We start from the raw sequence: 20,727 nt of genomic DNA, 5'->3' as shown, positions 1-20,727 counted from the left end.
CTCGCTTTGTGTGGCACAGTCAGAGCAAACAGTACCTTCTCAATTCCCCATCTTGGAATCCTTCCAGTCTCTGCATTATACACAAGCTGAGTGAGATAGGGAGAACATGCGCCAAGCACTGGATGTGACTCATTTTGAGGGCTGGGTGCAGCAGCAATGAAAAAGCTCTGGCAGCTGCATGTATATAGGGGGAGGTGGGTTGATAAAACAAGAGGGTAGGTGATCTAAAAAGCCGTGAGGGCAACACAATGGATCAGATGCCAAGGAATGTCCATTTAGAATCTTTATTTTGGAGACTCGTTCATCCAAAGTCGGGCTTTTTATTGGATGAACGAGTCTCCAAAATAAAGATTCTAAACGGACATTCCTTGGCATTTAATCCATTGGTTGCCCTATATGGGGAGGTGGTCCATCATGGTGGGTTCATGTTTGTCTTCATCCCCTCTGTCCATTGTTTTAAAAATTTGGACGAGAGGCTGGTGGGGTTTTAAGTGCTTTCCTAGCTTCTCTTTTGGCCATGAGTACTCTCCATGTCCACATGGCTTGCTCTGTGAAGGCTGGTGTGCCACAAAACATTTTTATTAATGCATGTGTGCCTTGAGTGTGAAAAGGGCGAGAAACATTGATCTAGCTAGTTCACTAAGGATTTAGCAGACTAGACCCTTTTTTTGAAAACTGCACCATCATTGCACAACTAAATGTAACCAAACAGTTTCACAAGGCAGCTGTTTAGCTGCTTTTACAGGCTGATGCAATATCAGTGTGTGTTACACTCTCTTAACGCGCACCAATCTCTCTCTCCCGAGTGCCTGATTTAATATTTAAATCAGCTGCTGCAATAAAAAGTAGAAGCTAGAGAAAACTTTGCGTCCCTAGCGCCTCCTCGTCATCTGGCACCCAGGAGAGGTGGCTGTCAGCAGGTTAGGAAAATGGGAGCTCAATTTTATTTATTTATTTTATTTGTTTATTTTTATTTATAGGTTTTTATGTACCGAAGTTTAGCTAGAGCCTTCACTCCACAATTTTACAAGTGTCCATTTTCCTAACCTGTGCACAACCATGGGATAGGAAAATGGACACTCGTTAATTGAGCATCCCTTTTCTAACCTAAACGCCGGCACACTTTTTATTTATTTATTTTTATGGCTCTCCTTTTTTGGTTCCTCCAACTTAATATCGCCATGATATTAAGTTGGAGGAACTACAAAATTACTTGATGAGGTAGCATCCACAGTGGGAGCCCCATATCCAGAATGAATGAGTTCAACCAACACAAAATTGCTGTCTTCATCCCTGATGCGGTGGTGCCAATGGTTGTCGTAGCTGGTCCCACTGAAACTGAAGAACCCACTATATGTTTCTCATATGCAACCTAGTCAATGGGATGCCATGAGATGCCACTGCCATGTGTCCCAGGATGACTAGGACTGATCTTGATGGAGTTTGATTCTACTGCAGAAGTCTTCATTAGCCCCCTTAGCATTAAGGTCCTTTCACTTGGGAGGAATACCCAGCCCCAAACTGAATCTGTCCATGTAGCTATGAACTGAATCCTCTGGACAGAAATGATACTCCAGTAGGCAAAGTTGATCAGAAAACCTAGGGACTGAAACAGTGGGATTGTTTTCTCAAGGGAATCCAGAACCCTGACTGGGAAGAACCAGTCACCAACCAATCATCCAAGTAGGGGAAGACACAGACCCACATCTGGCATAGATGCATCGCTACCACCATCAGACACTTGATGAATACCCTAGGGACAGCAGATAGGAACCTGAGGAATCTCCAGTGCAAATGATGAATTGGAATATAAGCATATGCATCCTTGAGATTCAGGGGGAACATCCAGTCACCCAGCTGAATGATGGAAGGATTGTATGAAGGGAGTTCATCTTGATCTTCCCCTGCATCAGAAATTTGTTTAGTCTTCATAAATCCAGAATAGATCTCAGTCCTCTGGTTTTCTTTGGAATGAGGAAGTAATGAGAGTAAAATCTCTGGCCTTTTTCCTGAAGAGGAATCAGCTCTTTCTATCTCTGTTAAGGAGCGATTCCACCTCCAGATAAAGAAAAAACGACTGTGACGACTCTGAATTGAATAAAAACCACTTGGTCAAGGGTATGTGAGAGAAATACAAGTGGTAACCACATTCCACAAATTTCAGGATCCGGCAATCTTTGGTTTCCATTCTGAGAGAAAGGATTAGACCCTCCCCCTCCACTGGAGGTGGTGGGGAGTTGTGGTCGAGACACATTATAAACTGGGTCCAGATTTCACCTGTAGTTGTTACGGGGTTTAGATTGATGCCTTTCCTTTTGCTGCCCTCTGGTGGGAAGCTGTTGCTGCTGAAAGGCAGAGGCGGATCGAGGATGTTAGTGGGACTGAAAGGAGCATCTCTGTAAGAACGCTCACCTATAAAAGAAATATTGGCACCTGGCAGCAGGAATTTGGTTGCCTCCTCCCATCAATAGATATTGAATAGCAGCTCTTTTATCTTTGCTACAATCTCCTTGACTCTATCCTTCAGCAAGCTGACCCCTAAATAAGGGTCATCTGCAATTCGATCATGGATTTTTTTTCCTTTAGACCACTGGCATGTAACCAAACCAGCCTACAGGCCCTAATGACAGCTGCCAAAGTCCTTGCTGTAGTGTCAAAAGCTTCACGACCGAGCAGACCAGATCCTGTTCACACTCTTCTCACCGCCTTATGCAATGTGACCTGCTCAAAAACCTTGTGAGAGGCTTCATCTTCTTAATACATTCATGTAAGTACTGTGCCATATACAACTTGTGGGCACCATACAAGAACTCAGCATGAAACTTTGAAAAATAACTCTTTCCAAAGGTGCTTAGTACCTTTGGGTCTTTACCCAGCAGAGCATTAGAGATCTCCTGAGTTTTCTTGGCTCTCTTGAAAACTAACTCCATTACTATTAAATGGTATGGGAGCTATAGCACACCAAACCCAGGAGATGGTTGTACCCTAGATTCAGATTCCTGGCTACTGGCAGGCACGTGGTGGAGTTCTGCCACATCCTGGACTGCAGAACCCAGAGTAATCTCTGAAAAGGGATCGCCACTGATTCCGCTGAGGGCTCTAGGAGCTGCAGATTGTTGAAAACCTCCATTCTTGGATCTGCTTCCTTCCTTCCTTCTTCCAGACATTAATGTCAGGAAGGAAGGAAGGATAGAAGCTACTCCACTGGCTGTTGTGCTCTCTGTGCCAGAACTGGAGAAGAAACATCCTTTTCCGAGACCCAAACAGGATCCTCCTCCATCTGTTGGAATACAACTGAAGTACTTTGCTCCAATGAAAGGAAAGGCTCAGAGACATTCCACGCCCACTTAGATGGGCTATGCTACTGAGATTCAAGCGTCTGTTCCTGCAGAATCTTATCAGCATCTTCATCACCAACACTGCTGGTGTTTCAAGCCTCCATGCTGCCAACACAGTGGAATGCACACTCCACTCCAAAGCTACTGATAAGGCCCTGGATGCACTGGGATCTGGGAAAAAAATGTGATCCGGCACCATGGGGACCTTGAAAGCCATAAAAAAACCCAAAGAGAATTGTGGTGCACTATGCAGCTTTTTCCCCTTAGGCTCCAAAGAGCTCCAGCTCGGAGATTAACTCCATTTAGGGGCTAATGACTGCAACTTTTCCAACACTAAGCACTTCTGCACTTTCCTTGACCCCCATATCTGTATATCTGCAGCAGATCTGGAGCCCGGGGCTACAGGTAGGGAAGCTTTTACCACATGATGGTGATGGAAGGCACCCTTGCTCAACTCTGCACGGTGAGAGCTCAAGGATGCTCTGCTCCAAGAGGAGGAATAACTCCTATGACCAGACTCATGGGCGCATTTCATGAGGTCCTTTGGAAATACTGCATCTTACAGCCCTGTGATTGCAGCACCATAGGAGACATCTGACCCCAACTCATGTAATGGTTTGGGCCCAAACATTCCCTCCGGTGCCTGCAGATACAGGACTTGAAGCTGCTGTTGACTAGCTTTTTCTTGAGTATGGTAGCACTTAATAGTGCCATTGAGGGGCAACTGAGGCAGTGGGAATTAGAAAAAACATTTTCAAGAACTCGGACAAAATCAGGTTCTGGAGCTCACAAGGTAGCAGGTACGCAGGTACCACTAAACGTGTTCAGCAAACTTTTACTAAACTCTGAGAAATGGATCTGTTCGGCACCACTGGATGACAGCATCCATGTATCATGGCTAATTTAGCCCCGCTTGCCAATAAACAATACTTATAACTTCCATAGTGCTCATCTATGTACATAGCACAGTACCTTCTCAGTAGAGCTTACAATCTAATCAAGACCAACATATAAGGCAAAATTGGAAATTTCACTTATTAAGAAAATGGTTAAAATCAATAAGGCTGTGAGCGGAATTATCAGATATTAGATTTAAAAGCAGCCTCAAAAAGGTAGGTTTTTAGACTGGATTTGAATAAGGCCAGAGAAGAAGCACAATGCAACAACTCAGGAAGTTTATTCCAAGCATTTCATGTAGCCAGGTGGAAAGCAGGGAATCAAGAGATGATGGTGGTGGAGAAGGGCATAGATTAAGATAAGAGAGGAGAGGTAGTGAGGAGCTCAGAATGAAGTAGACGAGTAAGAGAAACTTAAAATGTACATAGAAACAGACAGGGAACCAATGCAATGACGTAAGAAAGGGGGTTATATGAGTGTAGAGATTTTGGCAAAAGATAAATCGCATAGCTGAATTTTGAATAGATTTTAATGGAGAGAAATGATTCATTGTGAAACCTGCAATGAGCAGGTTGCAGTAGTCTAAGCGGGAGGTGATGAAAGAGTAGGTAAGTATTCTGGTAGTTTATTCAGAAGGAAAGGACATTGTAGCAGTGTTTTGGATGTATGCAGAAGAGAAAGAAAGAGGAAGGGAGTCAAAGATGACCCCAAGATTACATACTTAGGGGACTGGGAGCATGACAGTGTGATCCACAGAAATAGAGAAAGGAGGAAGAGAAGAAAGCGAGTAATTAAATCTAAAATCCAAATACAATTAAAGGGCTACAAACCAAAGTTGTGCATATGAAACCCTATAAAGGCATCACTTTTTCGGCATACTTTCTCTTGCAGATCTGCCTCATTGCTTCTTTTTGTCCATCTCTCATCAGAAATCAATCAAGTTTTGCAATCCTCCCGTATCGACTACAGCAACCTGCCTGTGGCTCAGAGAACAATATGGCCTCTTTTCGTACAGTTTTATGCTGCTGTTTGATACACCATTATGTACGATGATTGATTCTTAGTCCTCCCAACACTTTCAATGATATCAGATGAGCAGTTCTCCCAGACCCAAGCCAGCTGAATACAGAAACTTGAGACAAATTTGACAAATTATACCGAAGTCCCAAATTTAGATAAATTGAGTCATAAATGTTTTATGAAGATATGTGACTTAGGATTCAAAGGTTTTACATTAGAGCCTAAGTCACTCGTTTCTATGCTTGACCATCCCTGCTCCAACAACAAGCAGTCAAAAAAAGGAGAGGGACATTGGTCTCCCAGATCTATGGAAGTCTTTGAAACTTCCATTAATCACAAGTTTCCAGAGTACAGTAAAAACAGCTCCTGGTACTCTAATTCATCAGTAGACTATTCCATGATTTTTAGCTAAACCAAACTTATTTCCCTAATCACAATCCACTCCCTCTCCTTAAGACTACCACATATTAGGTCAAATTTATCAATGTGTGCATAACTTCCCTTTAAGTTTAAGCTAAACAAGAAATATGTACTCTTTTTAAGCAGTTCAAAATAAAGTCAATGCTAATTACCATATATATACTCCTTAACCTTGTCAGTAAACAAACATTATTCTCTCACACACAGCAAGCTTCTTGACCCCCCTCTCTCCTCAAAAGATAAAGGGCAAACTTCTTAACATGTTCAGCTGTGTTTAACAATTTTAAATACATGTCATATCAGTAAACTTACCTTGCACCACAGACATCCACGCCAACCATTAACTGACCATTCAGTGAAAGGACCTCATCACGAAGTCTCAATTTCCCACACTTTGCAGCTGGGCTGTGTTTCTTTAGATCCGTTACCCAGATGCATCCGACATCAAGTACTGGTCCATTATGCATGTTTCTTTTTTTCCCACTCCTTCGCTTTTCTCCATAGTCTCCAAAAACAGGGATGTTCCCAAAACGTAAGCCAAGAATCTCGGTGTCTTCTATCCCCTTGGTTAGGTAGGCGGTACAGATTTCCATGTCCAACAGCTTTTGACTCTGTTGAAGTTTGCTCTCATCCACATTAAAATTGAATTGTATATATTCTCTTAGCTTCTGAACGGCAGACAAATAACAGCTCTGCTCTGGCCCCTCCTCCCTCATATTGGCTTGCAACCACTGATAAAGGAGGGGGAGATAAAATATGGCATTTTCTTGAGTGATGGGCATTGTAGTGACCCAAGAGTGCCCACATCATGTGAAAACGTGTCTCTCGGGCTCCATGTTAAAAATTGTTTTTTTGTTTCAAATACAAGGCAGGCATATACCTCATCCAGATCTAAGTCTATACAAGCAAAACCAAAAGATAACAAAACACAGGACAGAAACTGTTACGTGTTTCAGCTTGGCAAAGAGCTGTAGGACTTGTGTAAACAAATAGAAACAATTGCTGGGGTGCCTTCAACAAGAGGAGGAAGGAAGTGTTGATGAATTCTTGTTTAGTTGATTTTACAGCTGGATGGACGCAACCGATGCTGGACTCAAACAGAACACATCATGTTCTTTAGTACCTGCCCTGAAAAAGAAAGACACAAAGTTAAATCTGTGCTTCAAAGGATCACCACAAATTACGTTGCAATAAACATTTCTTTTTTATCATTCCATACTGTGCATAATTTTCTTTACAGCTGCAAACTTTTGCCCTCCATCTTTCACCTGAAAAAGGCAGATTATGTACCCCCCACATTTCGCATGGCAGGATGGAAATTAGCCTTCCCTTCTGAGCATCTTTAAGTCATTCTGTTTCTTCAACCTGTGCATGCAAATCTGATAAAGTAGGTCCCACTTAGGACTTGGATGCTCAACAGCCTTACCAAGCAAGCTTCTAGAATCTTGTAAAACCATCAGTAATTGGATGAGAGCAGGTAACAATGCACCCGACATTCTTGCCTCCTTGCCATCTGGTCACAGAGCATTGCTTTAGTGCTATAAGGTCATATAAATTATTGTTCTGCTAAATAATCAACAATATGGATTTAGTGCTAAGGATCAAGTCACCTAATTTTTTTTTTTGGCCTCTGGAACACAAATAGCAGCAAAAAGAACAAACAGCAATGGTGGTAAAAGAAGCCATTTAGGAAATACTTGACTCAAAAGGAAAATATTCTTCACAGCCAGAAAAAAAAAAAAAGATATTTGGAGCAGACAGGTGGAAGATGCTCATCAACACCTTCCTCTCTGTCCACAGACATATCCACATAGACTGATTTATTCTAATGCACACAAGTCTTTTATTCACCACAGGCAGCCCAGACCTGACTAGATTCTCTCCTCATTGTAGCTGGCATAGGTCTGGGACTCAGCATTTCCACTGCTGCCCAGTTCCATTACTTACTATGAGTGTGATTTTGAAACTTTTAGAACTTTTTTACTTTTGCAAAAAAAAAATAAGAACAAACTCCTCTTTTTTATTCTGTCCGGTAACTAGCAAAAAATGCCTGGCGTTGCTCGAGTTATCTGGTCTATAATAACTTATGTGAGTTTGTGCCTGTATGTATGTACCTGTGGGTGTAGGCGACTGTGCATGTGTGTGTATCTGCCTCTGTGTACATGTTTGGGGAGGGCATGTGTGGGTGTTTGTGTAGGTGCCTGCGTACTAGGGGAGCCTGTATGTCTACCTGTGCCTGCATGTGCATCTGCCTGCACCTGCCTATGTGTGTAGGAGCCTCTGTGTGTTTGTGTCTGTGTGTGTTTGGGAGCCTCTGTGTATTTGCCTCTGTGTGTTTGGGAGCCTCTGTGTATTTGTGTGCGTGCCTGTGTGTTTGGGAGCCTCTGTGTATTTGCACTGTTCACGGCACAACTTGGTGGCCACAGACAGACGCAACGGTGTGACCAACCAACAAAAGAATTTGAGATAGATAAGACAGATAGATAGATAGATGTCACAAAAGAAAGTTTAGGACCTATTCCCTAAAATGTTTTGGGGAAGGGTGATATAGAAATCTAAAATAGAATAGAATAAATTTCCCCATTAAAGACCATTTTTAAAGGGCCAGTACCACCTTTTCTGCTGGGTCAGCACTCTAATCCCTTAATGCTACCCTGTCACCTACAGCAACATTTTGAGGGATAAGAAGGTCAAGGAAAATATGGGTGTATATTTCACATAATAAGATAATTATTCCTCTAGCTGCCTAATTTACATATGTGGATGAACATATGGCTAAATACAGCCATGATTCAGCATGGTTTACACCAATAGCATATTAAGCAATTATTAGTGTTTGCAGCTAAACTGCGACAGCATACTTAAATGAATCAGCCCCTAAAGGTAGGTATGTAATTTTGAATCTCAAAATTCAATGTACAAATTTTTAATTTTATTCCTTTCTGCTCTGTATTTTTAAATACTACCTCTTCAGATGACCCTTTCAAAAAACTGGTTCATTATACTTACTTCCTCTTGCTGGATGCCTGGCTCCTACAGCCTTCACATTTCTGTGTGATTATTAAATTCTTATAAAATTAAATTCATATGAAGCACAGCCACTGCAGTACCATATACTAACCTGGCATCAAGCTGCAATAACAAATAGCTCACTGCTCGTCTGCTCATCAAAGCATGCTATAAACATGGTTGACTGTACAGCTGATTATGTTAAAGTGCTTTCCTAATAGCATATAGTATTAATATAGTCTACTGCAACCCATCTGATGAGAAAATATATTTTAAATTAGTATCAAAGCAATGATCATCTAGCATTAAAGACATGTTATATGGCCACTCATCATTAAAGCAATATCCAGTAGTCACTTAGTGCAAAATAATGTATGAACATCATGTAGTACTAAAGATATTCCCTATGCTCAGTTGGTACTAAAATAAAAAGGTAGAATTACTTAGTACTGGAGTTGCATGATCTCTTATCACTAAAACAATGCTATATAGTCATCTGGTATAAAAGTACTGATTTGTGGTAATTGGAATATGTAATAAAGAAAACATTTTTCAATGCAAAAGAAGTTCTAGAACAAGAGGTCTAAAGAATGAGACAGTAAGGAATAACCTTAGGGAATATTTTCTCACAGAAAGTGCAGTGGATGCATGGAAAGGCCTCCCAGCAGAAGTAAATCAGTAACAGAATTCAGGAAGGTATGGGACAAGAACAAAGGGTCCTTGAATCCTCAAATAAAGCAAAGTGAGGAGAAAGCCAGAGATAACTGAACCAGGAAGTAAACTGGGCAAATTAGGAGGTCCTTATCTGCCATCATATTTGATGTTTCTATTTTAAGTCAAGGGCATCTAAGAAAGTGGAGGTCTATATTTAGACACAGTCCTGATAGTAGTTAGCCGGATAAACTTATCTGGCTAACTTTGGAGGCATATTCTGTAGTGCAACTGCACAATTGAACATATCCAGCTATCTTAATTAGTTAGCTGGCTAACTATAGCCGGCTAATTTTAGGACAGTTCTTTGATCCGATCAGACTTAACCAGCTAAGTTAACCTGCTAACTGATTCTCCGAGGATAAGCAGGATGGCAGTACTCATACATGGGTGTCATCATCAGATGTGCCCTGATGTGGAAAACATGTCAAAGTTTCTAGAACTTTGACTAGGCACACTGAGCATGCCCAGCAAGCCCTATACCACATGTCCATGTGGGGTCCCTCATCAGTCTGTACTTTTCCACAAAGCTGAAAGCCTCAGGGTGTGATTAAGCTCACTATGGCTGTTTTTTGCCTTATGGAAAACGTTTTCCTCTTTGCGTTTTTTCACAATTTTTTTTCCTTTGATCCATCGCCAGGTCCCTCTCGGTGCCTTCCAGTAGTGTCCTTAGTCAGGGTTTTCGGCGTTTCGGGTACGTTTCCTTTCATGATCGATTCCCCCCATGGTGGTGGTGTCTCAGTTCCCACCGCCATCACTTTCGACTTTGCGGCTCTTTTGTTTCACCTCGTCATGTCCAGTTTTTGCCGACGTCTCCAGTGTCCGAGGACTATGTCTATCACTAATCCTCATTACGTGTGTATCCTCTGCCTGGGGGCATCACATGACGTCTGGGTTTGCCGCTTGTGTGCCCAGATGACCCAAAAGGGACGTCGGCTTTGACTCAACAAGATGGATCAGCTCTTCGGATCAAGGAAGTCTGAGCCATCGGCATCAGTAGCATTGGTATCGAAGGACCTTGGAGCCACATCGATGGACACCACACCATTGACTTCGCCGGGACCATTGCTTCTGTCAATGCCACCAGTAAATAGGGACGCCAGAGATAGAGCCCTGTCGATCTCCTCTTTCAACCTTGGCACCGGGGAAAGGCCGAGAATCGAGAGAAGCCTAAGAAGTATCGGTACCGGTTCCCGTCGATGCACGGTGTTCGGCATGGGCATGACCGATTTTTGCTGCAATACCCCGGAAACGATTCCGCAGTGAGGCAAGCCCATCCTCTATCGATGCCCGGGGTCCACAATGGTCTCCACCAATCCTGGTGCCAGTCACCGATCCCCCTCACGGGTCCAAACAAGATCTGGCCACCCCGCCTTCCTCCCAGTCAGTGTTGGCATCAGCAATGTTTGAGGAGGAACTGGAGCACAGAGTCCAACTGACGGTGGAACGAGCACTGCAGTGCTTCAGTCATGTGGCATGAATAGTACTGGAGCCGGTGCTGCCCATCCTTGTACCTCTTCTAGAGAAGCTCAATGTGCTCATTGGTGCATTACTGACCCCGCTGGCATTGGTTCTTGGGACAGCATCGGTGCCCAGTGGGGCACCGAGGCCTCTCCCTACTGATACGGTGAATACTGCCGGTTCCTCTGAGGAGGAAGCTCCACCAAGGCCGGCAGAGATACCAAGGTCTGTATCGCACCCCCCCCCCCTATCCAGTTCTACCTGTGCCTGCACCTCTGGACGTAGGCTGAGCAACTAGGGCCCCATCCCCTGTAGCATACCGTGATGATGAGGGTTTCTATGACCCCTGGGGGAATGATCCAACGGAGTCCTCCTCCGAGGACTCTAATGGTCTCCCATCACACCCTTCTCCAGATGAACGAAGGAAGTCTCTACCTGAGGACTTATCCTTCACAGGGTTTGTAAGGAAAATGGTGGAGGCCATCCCTTTTCAACTTTTGACAGAGGAGGATGCCAGGCACAACATGTTTGAGATCCTCCAGTTTGTGGAGCCTCTTAAGGAGATAGTGGCGGTTCCGGTACATGAGATCCTTAAGAAGTTGCTCCTGAGAATATGAGAACACCCTCTCACAGTACCTCCCGTTAACAAGAAGGCAGATGGGGGTCTACCTCGTCCAGAAGGCTGCCGGATTTGATAAACGTAAGCTGCCTCACCAATCGGTGGTGGTCGAATTTGCTATCAAGAGGGCAAATCGTTCTAGGCCCCAATCCTCAGCACCCCCTGAGAAGAACCACAGAGCAACGCACGCTCTTGGGAAAAAGGTTTCTAGGGCACCATGGTTATTGCCCGCATTACTGCCTACCAGTTCTACATGAGCCAGTACTCCCAGGACATCTGGAAACAGGTGTAAAGGATGGCTGAGCAGCTGCCTCAACAACAGCAGGACACTCTCATGTCGTTGGGACACAAGAGTCTACAGTGCGGAAAACACAACATCCGTACAACTTACGATGTTTTCGAGACAGCATCGAGAGTCTCTGCAGCAGGAATCAGTGACCGCAGAATGGCATGGCTGTAAGCCTTGGATCTCTGACCGGAGGTACAGGAAAGACTCGCTAACATGCCGTGTACTGGTGAGAATCTCTTCGGAGATAGGGTGAGGGATGCAGTGGCACAACTTCGGAACCACCATGAAACCTTCCAACAACTCTCCATTAGTACTCCAGATCAGTCCTCCTCATCCAGGAGGCTGTCAAGACCAGGACCAAGCAAGTCTTTCTTTCGCCAGAGGAAGTACTATCCTCTGCCACTTCGATCCCATCAACACCATCAGAGCTCCCTCAGCCGTTTCAGGCAGCAGAGAGCCCCCAAACCCCAGTCAGTTCCTCAGTGAACTCCAGGGATGGGGTTTTGACTGTGCTGTAGGGAGCATAAGCCAGTTCACCGAACCCAGGACGATAGACCCTCCAATCAGGGACAGGCTGCATTAGTATAGCTTTATCACATGCTAGACCCTGTTTAGCACATGAAGATGCCCTAATACGGCTTGATGAATGACCTCGTAAGTTAGGGGTGTTCCAGAGGCATAACTGGTTCAGTCATCAAAATGTGTTAGGGCCCAAATGCACATTAAATGGGTCTAACACACACAATAAAATATCACAAGACAATGCAAGTGGGCGGAGTTAATGCAAACTGGGGTCTTTTACTGCGGAATGTGGTAGATTAATGCACAGTAACACCTGATTTAATGTCAGAAATAACTATACCTTTTTTTTGCAGTAGAGGGGAAAACTTTTTATCACGCAACCACAGCCATTATCGCAGAGCGAGAGAGTGAGAACTGTAATAGGGAGAATAGAACTCTCTATATATCTAGCACTGTAGATGAGCACATTCAGCTCAGGGTGGGTTTGGGGTATGGTATATATATTGTACTACAAATTTGAAATCACTGAAGAATTTCTATCATTTGAATCGATGAAAGGTACAACAAGAGGAGTTGATTTGTACAATGCAGTCTCTAGCTATCTGCAATGTTTAAAGCTCCCCTGAAGAAAAAAGATAAATGTCACCACATGAGCCGGAGCTGGTAAGTTCACCGCAAATGTAATTGGCAAGACTGCTTCAGTTGTCCAAATCTTTTGGCATAAAATACTCACACTGGCATCAATGCGTACTTTGCATCTCAATCAAACAATACATGTGCACTTCTTGGCATGGGTACTTATGTCTTCTTCTTTGTTTCCACAGCTCTCGCCCAGGACTCTGCCGGTCCTAGCCGTCAAGCCCCAGGGACCAGCAGTGAAGCAGCTAGGCTTATCCAGCAGACATTGCTATGGTAAAGCAAATCCTGGTGTTCAGCATCTGTGTCATCAAGAAGGGAGTTGAACTGATAAGTGAGTCCCTTTGACCTAATGTAGTTCACTATATTAGGTCCAAGACATTGTTGCATAGTGCCTCCTGATGTACAATTCAATATAGAAATATTAATTGTATTGGGTCCTCTTCTTTTACTTTGTCTTCTATTCTTTTGAGAAGTCTAATGTTTTTACCAGTGGTCTTCAAACATTCAAGACAGCTAGAGACTGCATCATACAAATCAACTCTTTTTGTACCTTTCATTGATTCAAATGATAGAAATTCTTCACTGATTTCAAATTTGCAGTTCATTCCTCTGATTGTTTATGTAACACTGCCCCCCCCCCCCCAAACCTATTCTCCCTATTACAATTCTCTCTCTCTCTCTCCCAAAGAGGTAGCTGGTATATAAATAAACCAAATAGCACACCACGCATAAATCAACGCGTGCTGTGTAAAATGACATGCGATGTGATATCGTATTGCACTTTGTGGAAATTGCCTATATGATGCAGAAGGTAGGAAATTAGCCTAACCACGCCCATTTTTATCACAGGTGCTATTTCTCCTATATTAATAGCATTTTGATGAATCTAGGCCTAAGTTAGCTGGCTTTAACCACATCCTCTGGCAATGAATTCCAGAGCTTAATTATGTATTGAGTAAAAAACTATTTTCTCTTATTAGCTTTAAATGTATCGCCTAGTAACTTCATTATCTATCCCCTATTCTTTATACTTTTTGAAAGAGTAAACAACTGATTAACTTTTACTCCTCCCACTCCACCTAATATTTTATAGACCTCTATCATATCTCCCCTCAACCGTCTCTTCTCCAAGCTGAAGAAACCTCTTTAGTCTTTCCTCATAGGCGAATCATTCCATCCTCTTTATCATTTTGGTTGCCCTTCTCTGCACCTTTTCTAAGACTGCTGTATCTTTTTTGAGATATGGTGATCTGAACTGCACACAAGATAAGGTCACACCATGGAGCTATACAGAGTCATTACGATATTCTCTGTTTTATTCTCCATTCCTTTCCTAATAAACCTAGCATTCTATTTCCTTTCTTGGCTGCTTCTACACAGTGAGCAGATTTTTTTTTATAATTTTTATTTTTGAAATGTTTTCACATAATTTTCAAGAAATGCACTTGAACTGTAAATAAGAGACAAAATGAATATCATTCCAGGAATATACAGAAAAGAATAGAATAATGATAATTATTACTATCATTATCTCTTATCCAAGTCCTCTACATGAGGATCCATATCTCTACCTTTGGAAAAATCAAAATAATTAGAAAAGCAGGCATTCAGGGATCATACTTATTTTACAACGGGTAACAATGCTAGACTTTTATACTCCATCTAAGGCAATGGGAGAAAAAGCAAGATTAGTAACAGATAAGACTTTATCAGACAAAAAAGTTGAGAGTTGTGCCGGTAGGAAAAAAATATAGGACACATTCCGATACTTAATGATATACTTACACATGAATTTCAGAAGGAAAAAGGCGCCTATCTCTAGTACCCTAGGCCTTAATAATAGAAATTGCTTTCTTTTCTTTTGGGTTTGCCTCGCTAGATCTGAATAAATGCAAACTTTATCATGAATGTATCCAATCGGTGGCAGAAAAACAATTTCAATTTCCATTCTCAGTCTGATTCCAGTAAAAAGGTGACAATTAGACTAGCTGGTCAAAACAAGTCCTTTTGGGTAGTTTCCAACATATTCAATAGATCCATCTGGGGAGTTTCAATTGGTGATAAAACTTTTGATCTGGCAAAGCCTTTTTAAAAGGTGGAATATAATAAACTCTTAAGACCAAGGGAAGAGTCTGTTCTGAAATTTATAGAACCTCTAGTAGATATTGTCTCCACATGTCCTTAGGAAGGACTGTAGGGACCTTGGGGAAAATAATAATACGCAAATACTTCCCGCACACCTGATTTTCTAGCTGCTCCAATCTGTTGATTAGAACTGATTTTCTCTAATCATGGATTGTTGAACTGCAGATACACTTCCAATTTCCATCTTGAAATTCACACAAACTTTTATTCAAAGAATCTCCGCTTTCCACAGTTTTCAGGCAATTATCTAGCTTGTCCAAAGAGGAAATCACCAGATTAAATTGCTTGGCAATATTATGATCCAAAGTCTGTATCACCTCCCAAATAAATTCTAGGGTAATAGAAACAGGTCTTACCAATTCAGGCAACATTCCAGGTACACTAATTTCTTCATCTGGCTGCCAAAGATCAGAAGAGCTAGCACTGTCCTCGGTGTCCCTGGGGGCTTCAAAGGATACTGGGTAAATTCCCAGTGCAATCACTGCTCCTAGACATGAGTTGCTTCCCTCTTTGAAGCCAAGGGTGCTGCTCCGCCGAGCGTTTGTGTTATTCTGGCCTCCACGGGGTTTACCGGGGCCAACCGTTGCTCCAGGGAAAATGATGTCAAAAGTTCAGGGAGGGATTCGGGTTCCGCATCCTCCTTACTCACCTCTAGTGAATCGTCTCCCGGATTGAGAGATCCCCAGCGCACATGGGTGTCCATCAGGCCCAAGACTCTAGGCAAAGATGCTGAAGGTAACACAACTTGCTGCCTGCCGGAGTGAGGCATAATCAATACGGTCCGGGACCAGAATGAACACCTCAAGTGTGTCTCACACTGTCAGCCATCTTGGATCCTCCCCACTGAGCAGAAGAGTTCAACATATTATTAAAAATGATGTCTAGATCCTTTTCCTGAATGGTGACTCCTAATGTGGAAATTTGCATTGTGTACCTATAAATTGGGTTACTCTTACCTAAGTGCATCACGTTGTACTTGTCCACATTAAATTTTATTTTCCATTTGTATGCCCAGTCTCCCAGTTTTGCTAAGTCATCTTACAATTTCCTGCAATCCTCTTGTGATTTAACAACTTTGAATAATTTTGTGTCATCAGCAAATTTGATCATCTCACTTATTGTTCCAATTTCTAGGTCATTTATAAATAAATTAAAAAGCAGTTGGCCCAGAACAGGTCCCAGGAGCACTCTACTATTCACCTTTCTTCACTGAGAAAATTTACTATTTAGCCCTATTCTCTGTTTTCTATCTTTTACCCAGTTCCCAATCCGCAATAGGACACTGCCCTCTATGCCATGACTTTTCAATCTCCTAAGAAGTCTCTCATGAGGGACTTTGTCAATACAAATACACTATATCAACTGCCTCACCTTAACCACGTGTTTATTTATGCCCTCAAAAAAAATGTAGCAGATTGGCGAGGCAAGACTTCCCTTGGCTAAATCATGTAGGCTTTGTCCCATTAAACAATGCCTATTGTTGCGGGTTCCTGCCACCAGTCACTCTCCCAGTCCCAATCTGGCTGGGATTCTCTTGTTAAACAGGAAAATGGAACTACTGGTTAAGCCTGTTGTCCACTTTTACCCTGTTCCTTCCAGCATGCCACAGCTGTGGATCCAGGTTGTCTCACTGCAGTTGGTGAGCTGGCCTTAAACAAACATAGTCCCAGGCTGTCCCGGTAATTTAAAGCCTCTATTGCTTTACTTTATCAAACAACATCAGTCCCAAATTCAAAGAGTAATAAAACAACTCTTCCCTTAATTCTCCTGCACACAGTTTCTCCCTTCACAGCTTAGGCTTGGCTTGCGCTCTAAGGGCCTGTTTCTAAGGGATCTAGGGCCTACTACTATCTCCCACCATAGTTTGCAACTGGAGTTTGTGCTTCTCCTTTCACTATGGCTGCAACTACATCTACCCACATCAGTGTTCACTTAAAGCTCCTGGCCTGCAGACTCCAAGTGAGGGGAAGGTGGGGAGACGTGGAAGGAAAGTTCCCTCCGAGGCCACTCCAATTTCGGAGCGGCCTCGAAGGGAACAGAGGCAGGCTGCGTGGCTCGGCGCGTGCAGGCTGCCGATTTTGCGCAGCCTTGCGCGCGCCGACCCCAGATTTTATAAGATACGCGCAGCTACGCACATATCTTATAAAATCTGGTGTACTTTTGTTCGCGCCAGTGGCGCGAACAAAAGTACGCGCGCACGTATTTTTTTAAGATCTACATCTTAGTATCATCCAAAGATATATCATTCCGAACCATGTGCTTCTAAGCAACTGACAGCTTTCACCCATCATCTAGTTTAAAAGCTGCACAATCTCCTTTCTAAAGGTTAGTGCCAGCAGTCTGGTTCCACTCTGGTTAAGGTGGAGCCCATCCTTTCAGAAAAGGCCCTTCCTTCCCCAAAATCATGTCCACTTCCTAACAAACTTAAAACCCTCTTCCTTGCACCATCACCTCATCTACACTTTGAGACTCTGGAGTTCTGCCTGCCTCTGGGGTCCTGCATATGGAACGGGGAGCATTTCTAAGAAAGCTAGAGGTTTTGAATTTCAATTTTCCACATAAAATTCCAAAGTTTGGCTTCCAGAACCTCCATCCTGCTTATCCTCCTATGTCATTGGTAACCATGTGTACCATGACAGCCAGATCCACCCCCAGCACTATCGAAAATCCTACCTATGTGACACGTGAGGTCTGCCACCTTTGCAGCAGGCAGGCAAGTTATCAAGCAATCCTCATGTCCACCAGCCACCCAGCCATCCTCCTTCCTAATAATCAAATCACCATTTACAACGACAAGAGTCCAGCGTTGGTATTCAAATAATAAAAGATTTACTTGAGTTTGACAAATAAAATCCATGCAATCATTCCAAAAATCAAAAACAGGATAAGAAAAATACATATTTAAAAGAAGCATGTTTCTCTATCCATACTGCCTCTTTGGATGATCCTCCCTCTCCTAACTGTGTTCTGGTCTAAAATGCCTTTCCCTAATAAGGGTAGGTAAGTTCTCCTCCAGTTCTAACATTCACTAGTGGGTTGGAAAAATCTTTCCTCAGCTTCAAAAATAGACAATCTCCAAAAGACTTCTCAAAATGCTCAGAAACATCAATCTGTCTTCCACTTTGCTGTTAACTGGGCGCAAGATGCAAAAACATGGATTCAGCCCTTCTTTCCAGGCGGTCTTTCTCAGTTAGGGCCTGATCCAAAATATCAAAAATCCCCTCAATCTTCTCCAAACTATGTCTCTAAAAACCTTTTCACTTGACTAGGCCCTGAGGTCCTACTCAAAAAAAAAACTCTTCTCTGCAAATTCCTCTTCAAAACCCTTGTGAGATCCAGAGATAATCTCCTTATTTTCTCAATGTCTTCTTCTCTCTCAATATCTCCTTCCCTCCAACTCTGCAGGCCTCGCCTTCCCTTTAAGTACTGCATATCTCAGTGGCAATTTATACCCAAGACCCATCCCAAAAAGAGGATGGCCCAAAAGCATGGGAAGTGCAGGATATGCAAAAAGCATACCTACAAAAATCCCAAGATGCCCACTGGGAAAATATCTGTACAGGTTCTAATCCCCGCTACACTCTAATTTACCTGCACATGCTAAAGTAATGCTCTCTCTGCTTAATGATTTTTTTGGATGATAATCAACTTTTATGTTCTCAGCAGTGTGACATTTGCAGAAATCATAACACTGAGACTTTGCTTCTTGCACTACAAGACTACGTTACATCACCTTGATCAAGGTACTTCAGTAGTGATCTCATTAAATATAACATCTGCTTTTAACATGGTAAATCATGCCATTTTATTAACTTTAGGAATTAGTGATGTACTTAACTGGTTCCATCTTAGCTGCTCAGGAGACAACATCAGATTAGAATTGGTCAGCCATGCTCCTCTTAGAAGTGCATTTCTCAAGGACTGCCAAAGGGATCAGCAATTTCCTCATTATTATTTAACATTTATTTCATTCCGCTGGGGACTTTACTTGCCTCTTCTAACATCAATTTTATAATATACACAGACAACATACAATTGGTGTTCCCAGCTGCTGGGTCCCTCACTTCCAACCATTTTACTTATTACTATTTATTGGTAGTAAAGGGTGGATTCGGCAGAATAATTAATTTATTTTTAAATTTGACTAAATCTGTGGGGCTGTGGGTAGGCAACAGCAATATACCTGATGAATTGACTCAACTTGTGGTACACAGTACTCCCCTTTCTTTTGCTGATTCTATTAGGCATCTGGGCTTTATTTTTCATTAGCACTTGACGTTGAGGCCTCAACTGGCCACAGTTATTCAGTCCGGCTTTTATGGCTTTTATAAATTACGAATGTTCCATTTGTTAAAATGTGTGTTACCTAAAGGTGATTTTTGATCTATGGTACAGGCCTTTGTTTTAACTACAATAAGTAACGTAATTCTCTTTACATTGGTTTTCCTAAATGTTTTTTTTAAAAGCAATACAGGTGCTACAAAATTCAGCTACTCGGTTAATAACGTTTTGTGCTTTATGAGATCACATTACACCATGCTACAGCAATTGCAATGGTTACCTATAGAGCAATGAACTAAATTTAAAGTTACAGTAAACCATAAGGTTGTATATGGTTCTGTACCAACCTTTATTTCAGTGCTTTTAACTCCTTATGTGCCAGCCCATAGCTTGCATTCTTCAAATAGTCACTTGTTAAGTGTACCATTCAAAGACTAATTTGCAGAGTACTAAGAGGAAACCATTTTCAATTATTGGCCCAAGGGCTTTAGAATGTTGCCTAATGAGTTGCATTGTAGTGGTGAGCCTTGAATTTTTACTAACTGTATATGCATCCCTAAAATGGATTCTCCACCCAGTATACAGAGATGAGGGACCTCTCTGCCTGGCTTATCTGTTCTGCAAAGACAGACTATTTGCAGGGCCACCTGCAAATAAAGAAGACTATTCTCTTTACTCACAGATGGGCCGATACAGTACAGTGCGCTCCGATGGGTTAACAGTGCGCTCCGATGGAGCGCACTGTTAACCCTCTATTGGACGTGCGTTGTCGACGTGCTAGCGTTACCCCTTATTCAGTAAGCTGAAAACGCGCGTCCAACCCCCCCCGAACCTAATAGCGCCCGCAACATGCAAATGCATGTTGATGGCCCTATTAGATATTCCCGCGCAATTCAGAAAATAAAATGTGCAGCCAAGCCACACATTTTGCTTTCAGAAATTAGCGCCTACCAATTTCTTCGGGCACCGGGAAAGTGCACAGAAAAGCAGTAAAAACTGCTTTTCTGTGCACCCTCCGACTTAATATCATGGCGATATTAAGTCGGAGGTCTCAAAAGTTACCAAAAGTAAAAAAAAAAAAAAAAAGTGAAGTCGGCTCACGGGTCGAAAACCGGATGCTCAATTTTGCCGGCGTCCGGTTTCCAAACCCGTGGCTGTCAGCGGGCTCGAGAACCGACGCCGGCAAAATTGAGCGTCGGCTGTCAAACCCGCTGACAGCCGCCGCTCCAGTCCAAAAGGAGGCACTAGGGACGTGCTAGTGTCCCTAGTGCCTGTTTTTACCGCCGGGCCTAATTTGCATAGTGAATCGCGCACACAGGAGAGTGACCTGTGCGCGCGCCGGGAGAGTGGACATTCGCCCGCTCTCCCGCAGACTT

At 42.8% G+C, this 20,727-nt stretch overlaps 1 protein-coding gene across 1 annotated transcript in view; it reads right to left on the bottom strand.

Moving 5' to 3' along the window:
• PDZD2 (PDZ domain containing 2) overlaps positions 1 to 20,727 on the bottom strand; it is a 718,708-nt gene that overhangs the window by 598,563 nt on the left and 99,418 nt on the right. Inside the window, 1 exon segment of the mRNA XM_029579361.1 lies at positions 5,988 to 6,803. Coding sequence (XP_029435221.1) covers positions 5,988 to 6,457 — 470 coding nt within the window. The 5' untranslated portion in view covers positions 6,458 to 6,803.

The sequence above is a fragment of the Rhinatrema bivittatum genome, chromosome 1, assembly GCF_901001135.1.
Source record: "Rhinatrema bivittatum chromosome 1, aRhiBiv1.1, whole genome shotgun sequence".
Lineage (NCBI taxonomy): Eukaryota > Metazoa > Chordata > Amphibia > Gymnophiona > Rhinatrematidae > Rhinatrema > Rhinatrema bivittatum.
Note: the sequence above shows the minus strand (reverse complement) of the source record. Positions and strands in the feature narration are given on the sequence as shown.